General features: G+C 35.7%; 1 protein-coding gene across 1 annotated transcript in view; it reads right to left on the bottom strand.

The window, feature by feature from the left end:
• Positions 1-17461, bottom strand: part of LOC121739069 (failed axon connections) — a 100754-nt gene that overhangs the window by 14141 nt on the left and 69152 nt on the right. The window contains exons 2-4 of the mRNA XM_042131386.1: positions 7092-7227; positions 3958-4160; positions 2137-2274 (exon numbers count right to left, since the gene is read on the bottom strand). Of these exons, the coding sequence (XP_041987320.1) occupies positions 2137-2274; positions 3958-4160; positions 7092-7227 (477 nt within the window). The remainder of the gene's footprint in view (positions 1-2136; positions 2275-3957; positions 4161-7091; positions 7228-17461) is intronic.

Below are 17461 nucleotides of genomic sequence, written 5' to 3'. Positions count from 1 at the left end.
CATCAGGTGACCCGTTTGCTCGTTTGCCCCCTTATTTCATTAAAAAAAACTTAGTTCTCATTAAACGCGTTCCTATGGGGATATAAACCTCGTTTTGTTTCAAATTGATTTTATAATCTTCTCTTAATCACGATTAATAAATCTAAGTTTATGACGCCACGCAATTCGACCGTATAAATGTTATTTTTTTAATAAGTGACATTATTCTACCGTTGCTTCAAATTAGTTTTCCTCAAACTTTACTACTACTGTTAGAGATTTGAAAGTTTTGTAATTTACAAAGTATGTGTTAACCCTACAGAGCGCAGGTATTCTATTTTCGGACGTACACCCCTTCCGGGGGTGAGCCACCCCACGTCTGGCGTCTATTTCGAAGGGTTAACGCTCGCTAGACTCATAATTAATAATATTAACACGCCCGATACGTGTCCAGTTCTACTTTTAGGCCTTCAGCGCCCCTCTACATTTAGGTCCCCTTTATTTTTAGGTAGCTCGTTCTAAAGCTCACTGTCATGTTAAACAGGTCAAACAGCCCTAGAAAGATTATCCTGCTCTACCCAGTTTTGGTAGTATGGCTAATGTATGTTTTCGTCGAGCTCAGAATCACTTCCATTATGTAAAATCAAGTTTCCTAAAATATTTAAAGTTGTCTTTACAAAAATATAACTGAACGCAAAGCATAGTATAAAGAAGACAGACAGACGTTTTGAAAAATTATGAACGTCCAATGTTCAATACTTGACTTCGCTAAATGAAATCAAATTAAATTTTCGACGAGAAGCCTAATTGTCAATATAATTTACAATTATTCGTCGAATACCGGGCAAAATTACGACGTGCCCGCTTGGAGCAAGCCAATTCATTTCACCGTCATTAGGAACTATTGTTTAAACCATAAAGTTAATATACCTAGCGGAATAGAGCAACAATCTCTAGCTGTCAAACGTAACCGAAATTGGTTGACATCTGTGTGTAAAAATATGTGTACGTATACACTTACACAAGCATGATTGAACATGAATTCTATGATTAAATTGTTGTGTGTAGATTAAATTGTCAACGTGCCGATAAGTGCCGACTGGACGTCAAAAAAAGAGTTCTGCTGTCATGTACCACACGTCTCTTTTTACCACGCAGTCTTACTGACTGACTGACTGACTTGCTCAGGCCTTTGTTTCTCTATTCAGCTAGATATATTAACTTTATGGTTTAAACACTACGTTAGCAGAGATATTGGTAACAATGATGAAATTAGAATTATTTTAATGAAGCCTAATGTCATTGAAAATACGCAAAGCTGTTAAATGTTTCTTAAAATGTAAAATAAATGTTTTACTTAGTTAAAACCATAAAAACATTGAACTTTTATAATATTTTAGAAATGACGCATCACGCAAATGCAAGCTTGACATTTCGAAAATTAATGTAATTTACAACAAATAATGTCTAGTTTCTAGACTCGAGAACAATTATTGTTAAATAAAAACAAACTATGTATAATAATATCTTCTTAATATGCCATAAAAATACAAAAGAGGTCGCAAAAGCATGAGTATTGAGACAAACAATTTGAAAAACAGCATTTGATTAAATAAGAAAAACAAAATCAATAGTTGCAGAGCAGACGCACCCATTATATCAATTACCTTAATTGAGCGAAGACAAAGGAAAATTTTACAAAGAAAATTACAGTTACAGCTTTCTTGATGTTAATCGGCGCAATGGTGCAAAAACGGCAAAGTGGCGCAAAATAAAAGTTAGTACCAGCCACAACAAAACGGTACTAAGTAAAGAAACACTAAAGTTAAGGGTCAAAGATTTATATGGCCCATAAAATCAAGGGGACTTCCAGATATCCGTACATAACACTCACAAAACATAAATCTTATCCGTAATTAATAAGAGGTGGCATAGTTAGTAACTTGGCACTTCCGACGCCAAAACTAAATCGCCCAAGGTGTGCTTTGTTCCCTTTGAACCAAACTTCACACAAACAAAAGTTGTAATAATAGTTTTAATTAATGAAATCGCAATGCAATATCGCAAACTTAGAAAGTGCCAGCGCAAAATTGTCAATTTAAAAAATAAAAACTAAGAAATTAAAAAAAAAAGGAAATTCAAAAAAGGAATTCTTACCAGGGTGACTTCATCGCCGAAGAAGAACGGCTTGTCGGACAGCAAGTCGGAGAGAACGCGCAGATCATTCTTGCCGAATTCCAAAATCTCCTCCTGGCTGTGAACGCCAATACCGTGAGCCTTTGCTTTCTTCATACCCTGGAATAAAAAAAACAATCAAAATCCAATTAAAAAGTAAAGCTTCTAAGTTCCTGTCAATCGTGGACAAGGACAGCGAAGAAGATATCAATTATTATTGAAGTTTACGAACCGTTGTTTTCGCTCCCGTGTCGCAGCATCAACTAGGTAGGAAGCAACAGGTACGGAATATTTAACTATTACCTAGCAACATGGCGCCTGAGGGGGTTCGACCGGGAGGTATATAGGGAGATGGGTTGTATCGATGTTACATAAAGCACACATGTAGCGTTTAATTAGACTGCCACACACAGACGACCTCATATTATTGGAAAATTCATAATTCATTTCGGATTAACGCCCGTTTACCACGGCTTTATCAGATTTATTTTGCGATTACCGAAAATGTCCACCTCAAATGTTAGAAACACATAATTTTGAAAATTAAATTGACATAAAATAAAATCTTTAAATAAAGAACATTACATGCCTGTTTTTAAAGGATTCAAAATAATGTTAAATGCAAGTACGTTTTCTTTAAAAAGCAACCATTTTCTTAATCCACAAACGATTTTTATTTTTTTTTATGAAATAAGGAGGCAAACGAGCAAACGGGTCACCTGATGGAAAGCAACTTCCGTCGCCCACGGACACTCGCAGCATCAGAAGAGCTGCAAGTGGGTTGCCGGCCTTTTAAGAGGGAGGTAATAGGGGAGGGTAGGGAAGGGAAGGGAATAGGGGAGGGTAGGGAAAGGAATAGGGTAGGGGATTGGGCCTCCGGTAAACTCACTCACTCGGCGAAACACAGCGCAAGCGCTGTTTCACGCCGGCTTTCTGTGAGAACGTGGTATTCCTCCGGTCGAGCCGGCCCATTCGTGCCGAAGCATGGCTCTCCCCCGCATAAAATTAACGATTTAGACGAGAATACGACCATGGGATTACGATTTGCGAGGTTTGTGGCACTGTCCGAACCGCCTTTACCTTTGTACTTAAGCCCACAATACCGCATTGAAATTTTATTTTAAATTTTAAAATGCAAAAACGTTTTTCCAAGATTATACAAACGACTATCTTCGGAATAGCAGACGACAAAGAAATATCTTCAACTTTATATTTGAGTAAAATGAAATCTTCTCCAAGAAGAACAGTAACTAAGATTCAATAGCGATCGGTCGCTAATGCTCACGAGTTTTTTATACCTAAACGTGAAGCGGGGTGAGACGGGAGGCATTCAATCCCAGTTCACTCGCTCATAATATGTTGATTTTAATTAAATACTAGCTGTCCCGGTGAACTTCGTGTCACTTTAAAACCTTCCCTGGACTTCTCAGAATATTTTAAGACTAAAATCAGCCCAATCCGTTCAGCCGTTTTCGAGTTTTAGCGCGACTAACACATTTGAAAATCCATTTTTATATACAAGATTAAGTATGTTAAAAATCACGAATTCGAAGTCTAGGTTTTTCTTAATCGGCCATTTTGATCACATATAAATTACTAGACGATACCCGCAACGTCGTTGCGCCAAAGTTCGTTTATCGCGCCGTTAACCGTAAATTTTTCCGGGATAAAAAATATCTCCATACCGAATTTCAACAAAATCGGTTCAGCTGTTTGGGCGTGAAGAGGTAACAGACAGACAGACAAACAGATACACTTTCGCATTTATAATACTAGTATGGATTTAAATACGCCTCTACTCACCTTGCGTCCAGAAGTGAACTTGTAGCAGAAATTCAAGATTGGATTGGGTAGACGAGTGTTCAGTGCATTTTGTAGGTTAACTTGGTAACCCTTGATGACAGAGTCTGGGTACTTGGCGCGCCACCACAGGATCACCCACGAGAGATGGTTCTCAATCATGGAAATCATGGCGTGGGAGATGACCCGCTGCTCCGGTGTGAGCCCTGAAAAGTAATTGCTTTACCAAACCTTTCTTGACCAAAAATTTTATTTAATGGAAGATTTTTGAATAAATAAGTAATGTAGGTATTATATAAGTACGGGAGATTTTTTTGGAAAGGTCTATTATCTAAATGCCGTAACTCCTACGTGATATAAATAAAAAAACAGCATTGAATAGCTCCAGATAGAATCTTTAAAAATTGATGATGAGCTGACCGAAGCTCAGTTTACTGATTAACGTAAAACAAACTTTCAAAACTTTTAAACTCTCGATACTAGAAATATCTGTGTACGATTGACAAGAAAACAATACCGGACAAAATGTAACTGTTACGGTGGTCGATGTCTCCTACATAGTGATCCTTGTCTCCTTAGATATCGAATAGAGGTTCTGTCGGAGGAGAAGTGGTTCTAATGCACATGCGCGCCCTTTATATCTGTTGCACCTCGTTCCAGGTATTAGTCCGGGACTAGATACGCCCATTGTACTAGCTATGTCTAAATTTAGAGCAATTCAATGGAATTCATTGATTTTGAATACTTGGAATATCCACTTCCTTTATAAATAATACTAACCTAACAAAATTCACATCATGTGTAAAATATAAATGTTATTATAGTTACGAAGGGCTTTGTTATTGTATATTACTTTTGTATTGACTCTTGTTCATGTAAAAGGCTTAAGTATAATTAACTGATCACCAGAAATAGTAACATAGCACAGACAAAAATAGTAAACGATCACCAAAATACAGACCACCATTTTGATGTAAAATGATAAATAAAGATTTAACATCTCGCTATCCTATTTATTGCAAAATTAAGGGAGCGACTAACCCAAAATTTTCGATTCTAATAATTCATTTTTATAGTTGAAAATAAGCCCCGAATTGTTTCATTTTCTAAAATTAGATACTGCACAGTATATTTCCAAGAATCCGATCCGAGCAAAAACACGGTATCTTAAAATTTTCTCGATAGAAAAAAATTACAAAGATGCATCTAATTTTCACGAATTTTTCATTTATTGCCATAACCGTCCATTGAATTAAGTTTATATTTTAACACATTGTATAAAATTCTATAATTGAGAATCCTACCTAGCGGATTTTTCAAATGTGGTATATTTATCGCGTTATTGAGAAAAAACTAATTTGGCGATGATTGATGACGATGTCGTCCTTTTTCACCTGGCATATGAAAGACGGGCGTAAGTGTGAAGAGAGGACGATGTTTGAGAACTCAAAGGTGACTGACTGACTGACTGACATAGTGATCTATCAACGCACAGCCCAAACCACTGGACGGATCGGGCTGAAATTTGGCATGCAGGTAGATGTTATGACGAAGGCATCCGCTAAGAAAGGATTTTGATAAATTCTGGCAAAAGCTTGTGTAACATAATATGGAGTTAAAATACTTTTTTTGTTAATATGCTTACATGTTTTGTCAATCGAAGTGATTTATTTGGAAAGAAATATCGCATTGATTTGCTCACAAGGATTTGGTGATCGTTTTCTATATTTAGTGATCATTTATAGTAAATTATCACCAAATAAGTATTACTAGAGATCGCCCAATGGTCGAAATTCGACCTTACTTGCAACGACATTAGGACTATAACTACCTATATTTTGTAAAAAAATATTAACTTTATCTTATTATATTTTTTCAACTCTTGTCTTTGGGACTCATCTGATCTCATACTGGCCGTTTAAGCATTGTCTAATAGTATCTTAAATTCAATAAAAAAAAACTATAATCCATTTTCAATTTGTCAACTTGTTGTTAACAGACTTCATCCATAAATAAAAGAGTATAATTCGTAAGTATAGGCTTGTCACTCAAAAATCTGTCATCTTCCTTAGTAGTAGTGCTGTAGTGTGTGTAACGTTTTATTTGTTAAAAATATATATGATTAAAGCATAATTTTAAAATAATATTAGCTCGATGCACTCCTTCACCATATAAACTATAACTGTGCAAAATTTCATGCACCTACGTTTCCCCATTTTTCGTAAAAAGGGTTACAAAGTTTTTCTCTCCCGTATTAATATCATCATCATCATCATCATCATATCAGCCTATAGTCGTCCACTGCTGGACATAGGCCTCTCTCAATGAACGCCAAGATGACCGATCTCCTGCTACTCGCATCCAACATGGGCCTGCAACTAACCGGAGATTGTTGTCCCACCTAGTTGGAGGTCGACCTACACCCCGATTTACCAGCCTTGGTCTCCATTCCAGAGTAAGTTTAACACGTATTAATATATAGATAGTAAATTAAAAAAAGGATTTGGCGTTCCATTACAATTTGATACTAAAATAGCTGGTAGTATTGCAATTTTAGACTTTCTTTTTTTGGTGTTAAGTATATTTATTTTGGTAAACAAGTTTAGGGTATCAGTGCATTTTTTGGTGATCATTATATTTGTTCCCAATGTAAAATGTATCTCTCTTGTTATATCGTGTCGGTATGGGCCCTACCACAAGATGTTTTTACTCGCTCGTTTAGTATCGATACAAACGCAAGTTGAACGCACAGCAAACTTCAACACAGCAAAATATCTGCTAAAACGCGAGGAAAACACGTAGAAGACGAGCGCATCAGAAACGCGCGTCGTCAGTGCGCAAAAGTCGTGTGGAAAGGCCCTAAAAGAGAGCAACACTCAGGATTCAGATTTCAGTTGTACTCGTAAAAATGTTCTATAGTAAAACGGTAACAACACTAACAAGTAACAATCCTTTAATAAAAGCTAACAAAAACATTGATAATGGTCCATTCTATCCCCCAATTCTATCTTGCTCATACACGTGCATGACCATAATATAACTGTACAACATTAAATCTAAATTTTCTTTTTATACTCTAAGTCTAAAATCTAAGAGCTAACCACCTTGTTACATAATAATTATATTCAAAGACTAACCAGCATCAAGATCCTTGTTGTTCTTCTCAGACAGCTCCTTGATGATGAAGGCGCTGTCAGCAATTTCCTCCCCGTTGAGTTCGATGAAGGGCAGCTGGCCCTTCTTGGAGCGGAACCTCGCCTTGTGGTCCACATTCTAGAAGGAGAAGCAAATCGTCAGAAAAATGCCGAACATTATAATTTGGAAACAACATACAGTGCTCCCAAAGTGATAAAAATTTTTCGTAATTTTTCGGCAACGGTCGTTTTTCCCGAGCGTCGTCGCTCCAAGCGCTGTTTTAAACTTAACTTTAAGAAAAACGGCGCTTAGCAGCGACTACGTAGCTCAGGCGCAGAAAAAAAAAATGATATATACTATTTCCTTTGAACAAGGTGCAAAATGCAAGTGCATTGTTTGTGGCTCTTACGTTTCATAGATTCGGGTGTATTCGTGAAATACGACAATTAGCGAAGATTTCCATGCGCATTATTAATTTGGGAGTACTTTATTTCAGTGTTTCCCAACCTGTGGTCCGCAGACAGGTTTGTGTGTAAAATAAAACGATATCAAAGTTCATTATAAGCTCCATCAGTACCTATTCATAGTCAACATTTTTGCAGAAACACTTTTGGTAAGTACTTAATTTTCGCAGTAAAATCCATACTACTATTATAAATGCGAAAGTATCTCTGTCTGTCTGTCTGTCTGTCTCGCTTTCACGCCAAAACTACTGAACCGATTGCAATAAAATTTTGTACACAGTTATTCTAGAGTCTGAGAAAGGACATCTAAGGCTACATTTTGATGTGGGAAAATATCTTATTTCCATGAAAATATCGATGAAAATTAATTCGCATTGCGCGTGGCCAGCGCTCATCCCGGGGGTCCTGGGTTCGAGTCCCGCAGGCGGAACAAAAAGTTTTCAATGTTCCTGGGTCTTGGATGTGTATTAAAATAATATTTCAAAAATCTTAAATATATTTTATGTATAATATTATAAAAAATCCAGAAATATATCGATGCAATGAACATTTTAGTTCTAATACGATTCAACAGATGGCGTTTTATTTTTTACTTCATTGTAACATAGAACTAATCATACTTATTAGTTATTATGTCTTTGTTTATAGTTTTTAATACGTTAGAATATTATGTTTTAAATATTATCACTTGGTATAATAATAATCAATCTATCTTATCTTATATTACTCTAGAAAAAACTACCGAACCGATTGTAATGAAATTTTGTATACATATAGTCTAAAGCCTGAGAAAGGACATAGGCTACTTTTTTACTAGAAAAAAGGGTTGTAAGGGGGTGAAAATACGAAAATTTGTTAAAATTAAGTTAGTTCCAAAAATTCATACTAGATGGCGCCGTCAACGTCGACCATCTTTCTATAAGAGGTGGTATTATCATACATTCGAGTTTCGATTTTTTCCGATTGTTATTTTTTTTGTACGTTATTTAATAAGTCAGTACTTTATATTATATACAGTGACGTAACCTTAAACCTATCAATGATAAATAGTTTATGGGTAAAGTGGTGTAATTGGGGGGCCAAATAAGCTTTAAAATTTGGCATAAAATATAAAGTTTAATTTTAAAAAATGAAATACTATGTGCACACTGCACAGCTGTTTTGATTTAAGGGGTACCAGGGTTTTTTTATAAAAGCTTTTGACACCAATTTTGTTGACATCGCCCGCTATAAACTGAAGTCCACGCGAACGAAGTCGCGGGCAACAGCTAGTTAACAATAAGTAAGTAACGCGCAACTGTAAAATATATTTTCCAGTGTTTCATTTCAAAGATGTTTTATTTTTTAACTAAAAATATGTGTATTTTTAGTTATAAAATAACTCAGTATTTTGAAATTTTATAAAAAAAGTTGCATCGGCGCGACAGCCCTGTTGCAAATGTAACCATGCACGCGAAATACGGATTTATTACGGATTTACGCTCAGCAGACTTTCAATGAAATAGTAAAACAATGTCTTGTAAGTTGTAGCCTTCAGTTTTGTTAACCGACTTCCAAAAAACGAGGAGGTTATATATTCGGCTGTGGATATTTTTTTATTTTTTATTTTTGTTTGTTCGATCACTACTCCGCCGTTTGTGAACCGATTTTCAAAAATTTTGTTTTGTTATATTAGGTTTCACTCCAATTTTGTCACAAAAGTGGACATCTGATGATGGGAACCATCAGTAATCGAGGGAACTCCTCAAAATTAATATGGAAACATATGGTGATTTTGGTTTTATGAGAAGCATCCTAAGCATATGCTACCAAAACGCAAGATTTTGCACCAAGTTATACTATGGTTCCGAAGATACTAAGAGAATTCTGGATTGTTTAGGCGTTGTTTTAAGAACTGAAAGCATATGCTACTATGCAAATTACATTCATCATCATCATCATCACTACCATGTCAGGGTCACCAATGTCACAACTCACATGGTTGTATATGGATACAATATACACACAACGCCATTATTATAATATTATCATCAGTCATCAGTCATCACGTTATGTCCTTATTTATTTGAATATATATATTATATACTTGATGTTAAATTAAATACATAATATTCCAAGTACCACAAAATTGAACACAAGTAACAAATTCAACCTTAACTCTAGAGCGTAAGGCACACATTTGACATTAAAAATGTAAAATGTTCTCGTCGCACATGTTACAATAAGCTGACAGACTTTTCAACTGAACAAAAAAAGTTACAATGTTAGCGTTGCGTTCTTTGACGCATTCAATTATTGAATGCGCCAATACGAAAGTTGAATGAAAGAAGATGACAAAAATTGAAGATGAAAGTGCACAGTGTGGACATAGCTAATCTACATCGTAATAGGAATAAGAAACACAATCGCAATTAGTATAAAAAATACTTCGTTTATACGGTTTATATTTACACGATTTTGATACATATACATATCGAATCCCTATGCAAGTTTATAGGTACAATAATTGCATAGCGGCTAGCACGTGTTTACTGTTCACTTTTTTAATTTTAAAAAAAATTATCTACCTGATATATTTTGTGAGCACGTGTGACTCCTTAACAAATTGTAATAAGAATTAAGATACGTTAAATATTAAATATACGCGATGGTTTACTAGGTAACTAAAAAGAGTAAAATTATTATTTTTAAACAAAAAATTAAAACCGACTTCCAAAGTAAAAACAATAATAACATCCATATAATATGAACTAAAATCATTTTGAAGTCGGCACCAGATAACTGAATCTTCAGTTCTCTGACAGAATATTTGAAACTTTTGGAACTGGCACCGACTTCAAAATGATAAAGATTGAGTACAGAAATAGTTGAGGTTTAGCCGAATTCGGAAAAAGGCACTATTAGATAAGAAAAATTATTTAATACTTTTTAGTTCATAATATATGGATGTTATTATTGTTTTTACTTTGGAAGTCGGTTTTAATTTTTTGTTAAAAATAATTCGATCACAGATTCAAAACAGTAATGACTTTATTGAAATCTATAAAAATTTTTTGACTAGTTTTTGATATAGAACTTAGTCATAATAAAAAGAAAACTTACACAGCTGCAGGGTTGCGTACAATCTTTAATTTTTTTCTTCGCTTTCGTAAATTATTGGTCAGGCTGATTTTAGTGTCGCGCTGACCGCTTAGCTGACCATCGGCGCTGATGTGCCGGGATGTATGAAACTCTATGAAGCGTTTTTGAACAACGCGTACGACGTAGTGGTCCGCGCCGATATTTTCGCCGTTAATGATAGCAGAGCTAAATCTTTTGAGCGACTTTAAGCTCTGCTATCACTACCGTGCCATTAGGACCATCTTAACAGACACAAATAAATTCAGCGTAGCCAGATTTTTTTGTGACAACTGCCAAGTCGGGACTTTGGAACTTTTTGAGTGAAAAAGCGGGATTGTTCAGTCGCAATCGGGGCAAAGTAAAAAAAGTTATTAAATCAAAGGTTTTTTTTTTATCTTTTTATTTGCGTTAAAATAACGTTTATATGTGACAATAGATGGCTAAAGTGGCCAAAGAAAATCCACCCCTCCACCTCCCACACTCTTATCTTCATGACGCACCTTTCTGCAAATACGTTCGAGTTACCCCGAAAAGCGGGACTGAGCCTGTCCCGCGCGGAACATTTAATTTTGATGAAAAAATCGGGACGTCGGGCGTCTGGACACAATAGACGTGACAAGACAAAATGAGTGATCACAAGAACTACCACGCTTTTTCGAAGTTGTTTAGGTCTTTGTAGCAAAATATCTGTAAAGTCAACTTGTGTGGTTCAAATTGATAAATAATAAATATTTTTATTTTATTTCTGAATAGATTTGAATCAAATAACTCTCAGAACGTCCTACATGGTGTCTGCAACCAGTCCCGGAACTAACACGACAAGAAGACCCGGCATAAGATACTCGCATGGGAAAAAACTATTAATTTCAGCCTACATCATTAACATGCTCATTGGCGAAATAGTTTTCGGAGTAACGATTAGCGAAACATTCGGATCGCGATCGTAAACAACAGTAATTAGGCTAGACAGCCTCGCCACACCTAGCAGGCCTAGCAACGAGCTAGACTGGCCTTGGGCGAGGGCATGCGCAATTCATTTCAGCCACACCCCCTACCAGCTTTACCTGGGCACGACCTGGGCGTTTAGACAAGATGCAACCTATAACAGCTAACCGCCGCATTTAGAGATAAATGATTTTGATTACATAACTTAAAAAATGTTTGGAGATAAACTCCATAAACTTTCCGTCAAACTCTCCGTCAAATTAAAGTTACGACTCAAGGGTTAAATAGACCGCAACGCGGCGCGTAGATGCATTTCTAAAATATTTGTACTGAATCTATGCATTGACAGATTTCAATTACGTGAGACGTCTTGCAAATCTGACTTATCCATACAAATTTAGAAATGCATAATTATTATCTAGTTTATCTACGCGTCACGTTGCGGTTCGAATTGACCCTTAACGTTTTATTCTATAGTCAGGCCAAAAACAAAACATCGCTGCAAATACATCGTGATTCGTGACTAAAGACTCGATTAAATGATGATGACGACTCGACTCGAATGAAAATAAGTATGTAACAAATAACGTCCGACGCACTATGTTTTGCAAACGTTATGTCAATAGCATTCGTTATTATTTTCTGACTTCCGTCGTCGTATTTAACGAAGACATCTTGGCTGCTGACAACTTCGGAGGAGACCAAATATTAATTATGTAATAATGATGTTAGGAAAATATTAGCCTTAGATAAATTATGTGATAAGTGATAACTGATAAGAAAAAAATACTTACTTATATATTTTGTTATTTGCTCGGAGGAATCGAAAATATATCGGATTGATTTATATTTGAAGCATAAATATTTTGTAGACAGGCTAAGGTGAATATAAAAGGTGAAACAAAACATAGTTAAGTATAATACTTTTGTGTACACACTACACGTGTTCCTACTCCCTACTTCCTTGTTTTCACCGTGAAAGTAGCAGTGCTGAAAGAATAACTTCGACTTCTTTTTTTCTTCGAGAAATGCACATATGCCATAAATTTGCATACCTACATAGATACGTTAAAAAAACTTGAGAGGTGTCGAGGAACACCCGGATGGAACGAGGTTATAAAAAAACGTCATCTAGTTGACACTTGACACCCAGGAATACTAACAACGACACTTGTGGAATAGTAATCAAATTTATTTAAACGTCCGGTAGTCGCTGTTTATTCTCAAAAACGCCCTCTGCCCCTGCAGCGCAGGAACTAATAAAAATGTGTCGTTAAAACTTTTTCCGTCTAGCTCCCTTTCGCAACGCGCGATAAGGAACTTCGTTCCAAAAAAGTAACTCAATTCTGCTCTTTTCACAGTTATTCCACGCAACACATACGCACCGTAGTAATATCGATTTGCTTTATTTACATTCTGTATAGTATCTCAAAAAAATATAATATTAATAATACATATTAATTATTATAGTAATTCTCATAAATTTTGTTAAGTTGCGATAATCTAATTGAAATAAAAAATCGAGAGGTTATTGCACCCACTCAAATTGCCTTACAACTACTGGATAACAGAACGAAATGACCTAACCTTATGACCTTTACTAGGTCTAGAATCTAGACTGTCACGTGGCAGGGTTCAACAGGTTACAATCGAGTTAGATCGGGGGTATTCCTCCCAGACGGGGGGAGGGGGAGGGGACATCGCCTAGACCAAGGAGCTACTGTAGACACTAACTTCGTTTAGTGGTCAACAACCTTTTTATTACTTGCGCAATCCTGGTTAAATGTTATCCTGTAATGCTAGCACGGCGAAAAGTAGAAATGCGAAAGTATAGACAAACTGTGGACACAAACTTAAGGTGCCGTTCCGATCCTTACCGCGGCTAATCGCGACCGACAAAAATTTAATTAAAATGCCACTTTATGACAGACTATAGTATATGTCATAAAGTAGGATGCTATTTGAATTTTTAGGACTATATTCTGTCATAAAGTGGCATTTGAATTGAATTTTTCGGAACGAAAAAAGATCGGAACGGCACCTTAAGTTTATCTCCACAGTTTGTGACTATAGTCTGTCATAAAGAGGCATTTTAATTGAATTTTTCGGAACGAAAAATGTTTGGAACGACACCTTAAGTTTATCTCCACCATATCTCCACAGTTTGTCTATACTTTCGCATTTCCACTGGTCACCGTGCTAGGGCTACTGGATTATACTAGACGTTATTCTACATTACATAATGTTATAAGCAAATAATTTGATTACTATTTGCTCGGAAGATACAAAACAGTTCGGACCGTTTTTGTTTTAAAGCAGAAATATTTTTAAGCACAGCACCAAAGGGTGTATGTTTCTTGCGAGTTTACTGTGAAAGTAGCAGCACTGAAAGTTTTTTTTTATTGTATGGGTCGATTCATGACTGATAAGACGTCATGAGGTTGCCGGTTGAGGCTTGTCACATAATTATAAGTCAAAAGTAAATCTTTCAGCACACTTTTACATAGCTTATACAGGGTGTACCAAAACTATGTGATAATAGTTACTTTACCCCGACTGCCGAGTATACCTCTAGAGTTGAGAGTTCACGTTTGTATGGGGAAACTCGTGACGACGGTCGCTCGCCAATACAAATAAAAAAAATGTTGGTCTTCCAGCGCTGCTATTTTCACAGTGAACTCTCTACAAGAAACACATACAAAGCCTAAGGTGTTATCATCTGTTTTGTTACACCCCGTATTGATAAGAGACCCATAAGTAATATTATTATCATTGTGTTTTGTACATTTAGACACGTTTGATTGCAGTTGCTAGATGGATAGTCATTTTAACAGGTGTATTAAAACAGAAATTGTAGCGAATTATTAATTCATTATTACTCCAAATGAAGTCAAAATATACTGGCTTTTTGCCAGTTTTTTTTTTTGTTTACTGGACATTTCGTGAAATAAACAGGCAAAATACCGTACAATAACAAGCTATGACGAAAATGAAATAATCAAAAGAAAATAAATCTCGAGACAACGTAAACATGACGATTACGTTGTCACGCGTTTTCATTGGTGAAAATTTGGCACCCAAATACAACATAAATACAAATGAAATTTTCACGTAAAACATTTCATTAAAATTACGTAAGCACGACTCACAAAGCATGAAAAGAAAATTTTTCATTCAAGCTCAAGATATTCACACGAAAATAACTCATTGAGTCGGTGTGAGAGCGGCCGTTGCCATGGTAACGGCGGAACCCAGCCTCGCAGCTGTATTGATTTGGAAGTTCACCGGCCGGCGCCCCCATACCCCATCCCCGTCTCACCCCACACTCAGACCCCGCATACATCTGTCGCGTGCACAAAAAATGTTTCACCCGAGATACGTGCGCCCAGTGATACAAGGCATAAACAATAGAAGGCCGACGCGAATTAGGTTATTTTTAGAATACTAATTTCTAGGATTCATTTTGGAAATAGATACGTAGTAAATTTTTTTTTGAGAACACTCAGGTAAGAGTTATTTTAAGGATACTCAAATATCTACAGTTAAGAATTTATTTTGTTTACAAATGTAAAGCCCAATTTCACCAATGACTGTTAAAGTTAATGCTCGAATTAGTATCACGTTACCTCTTTCGTTTTTCATATACTTACATAACAAGCTGTTAACACTAACAGACATTGGTGAAATTGGGCCTAAAGGTTAAATTTGCCATAAACGATTACTTTCGTTCCTACAAATTTAATACAGGCTGTTTTTTTTCCTTCCTTGATTCTTCTTTGATCTATCGTACCTCTGTTTCGTGACCTCGGTGTGTATCATGATAGCTAATTTCGAGATTACGAGGGCATTATATACGACGGAATATGCACTATCAATAAAAAATACTAAAATATGCATTATCGTCTATGAAGTGTCATTGTTATTTGCATAATATAATGCATATTATAATCTCATGTCTAAAATTAGCAATACTAACAAATGGTGCACCGTGCTATAATACAGGTTGTTTTTTTTGTAAAAATTTTTACCGTCTAGGGATCATTAGCATTGATGTGATGCTTAATTATGAAAATCGGTCCACAAACGGCGAAGTTATGATTGAACATACAAAAAATATATATACAGACGAACATATAACCTCCTCTTTTTGGACCGTTAAAAATCATTAATAACATTCGTAACGTGATGCATTAAACGCTTAAAAAGCTTGTGGCATCTGCAATGCTATGGGTCAAAATCACCACGTCTAGTATTCAACGACAGTTTCAAAACAAGGAAATAACAAAATTAGCTAAAAAAAAGCAATTACTTGCCTGTTTGCGTGGCGTTAACCCTTAAGTAACATCGTGGGTAAATTTTTAACCCACTCGCATAAAAACTGCAAAAAAAAGTAGTGGACTCGTAGTAGGCGAAAAGTCATCCGTTTGAGTTGTTCAGACCTATGGGGTAAGTTTTTACCCCACGGTGTTCAATACCTAGGTATACGTAGTTTTTTTTACTAATCCTAAAAATTCGTTTTGTCCATAAATTTATATAACTAAGGCCATATAAGTATTTTTTATCTAACAAATTAGTTGATAACGTTTAGAGATAACGAGAAGACGAAGCTTTTGAAGAAAAAGAAGATTTATGGGATTCCATGGCCAATTTTAGTGTAATTTAGAAGACGCGCCGTAGGACCGCAGAAATCATGAAACTGACACTGAAACGAAGCTGGAAAGTGATAAAAGTATGAAAAATAGAAGAATTACATAGGATTGAATGTTACTAATGTGTAGAAAAAGTTTTTTTTTTGATACAATTTTGCAACATTTTTGCTGCAGAAAAGTAGTTGACATTATTTTTCTGTTTATTTCATTACAAGAATTATGATTGAATTTTTATTAGTTACACTGCATTAACCAACTCAAATATATTTAAGAAAGTCAAGCTATACCGTTCTTACTGTTAAAATAGGGAAGATGCGATATTTTTATTTTTGTGTTTATTTTAAAGAACTCCATGTAGAATAGACCACAAGTATATTAAAAAAAATTAAAACACTGTAATTTACTGCAAAAAATGCGGTTTAAAATTGTCAATGTGAATGTTGGCGCCAAAACGGATCTATAGTCTGTATGACGTCACTACTGTTTGACAATTATTGACAATGGCCCCACCTGATCGTACCTCTCAAAAAGTTTTCATTAAAAACGAACAAAACGCTCAAAATAAAGGCATTTTGATCGGTTTTAACGCTAAATGGAACGCGGGGATAGCATGTGTGACGTCACTGAACGCTGATTGGTGTTTTGAAATCTGTTCCGTTTTAAGTTAGGTACTTTTAGTTCGTAATTTTTGTAAAAAAAAAACAATATTTTATTAAATATTTACCTTGCAGTGGCCCTTTTTATATTTTTTAACGTTTTAATAGCAAAATTTTCAATAATATTATATTTTTATGTTCCCTATTAAGAATTTTGGGTAAATATTCCGTATCGCGCCACCAGCGATTTTGAGGCCGTTTTTTTTTACAGTCGCGTTGTAATCTGTAAACATCAGAACTAGTATTATTATGATGGCCGCATGACTATTTCTGGCAAAAGAAAGTCGACGGAGCCCCGCTATGCGGGGCTCCTATTTCTGGGTGTTGTTGTCTACTTTCCAACCTAACCTAGGTTAGGTTAGGTTGGAAACTTTTAGACTTTCTGGATTGTGTGTGTTTTTTGTTTTTGTTTTGGCGGGGGGCTGAGCCCCCTTTATGGGGGCCTAGGGGGGGGGGGTTCTAAAAGTAGGTTAGGAAATTCTAAAAGTAGGTAGGTAGGGAAATTAGGTTAGGTTGGAACGTAGACCACAACACCCAG

This window comes from Aricia agestis, chromosome Z (assembly GCF_905147365.1).
Source record: "Aricia agestis chromosome Z, ilAriAges1.1, whole genome shotgun sequence".
NCBI classification, from domain to species: Eukaryota; Metazoa; Arthropoda; class Insecta; order Lepidoptera; family Lycaenidae; genus Aricia; species Aricia agestis.
This window is presented reverse-complemented; position numbering and strand designations above follow the sequence as displayed.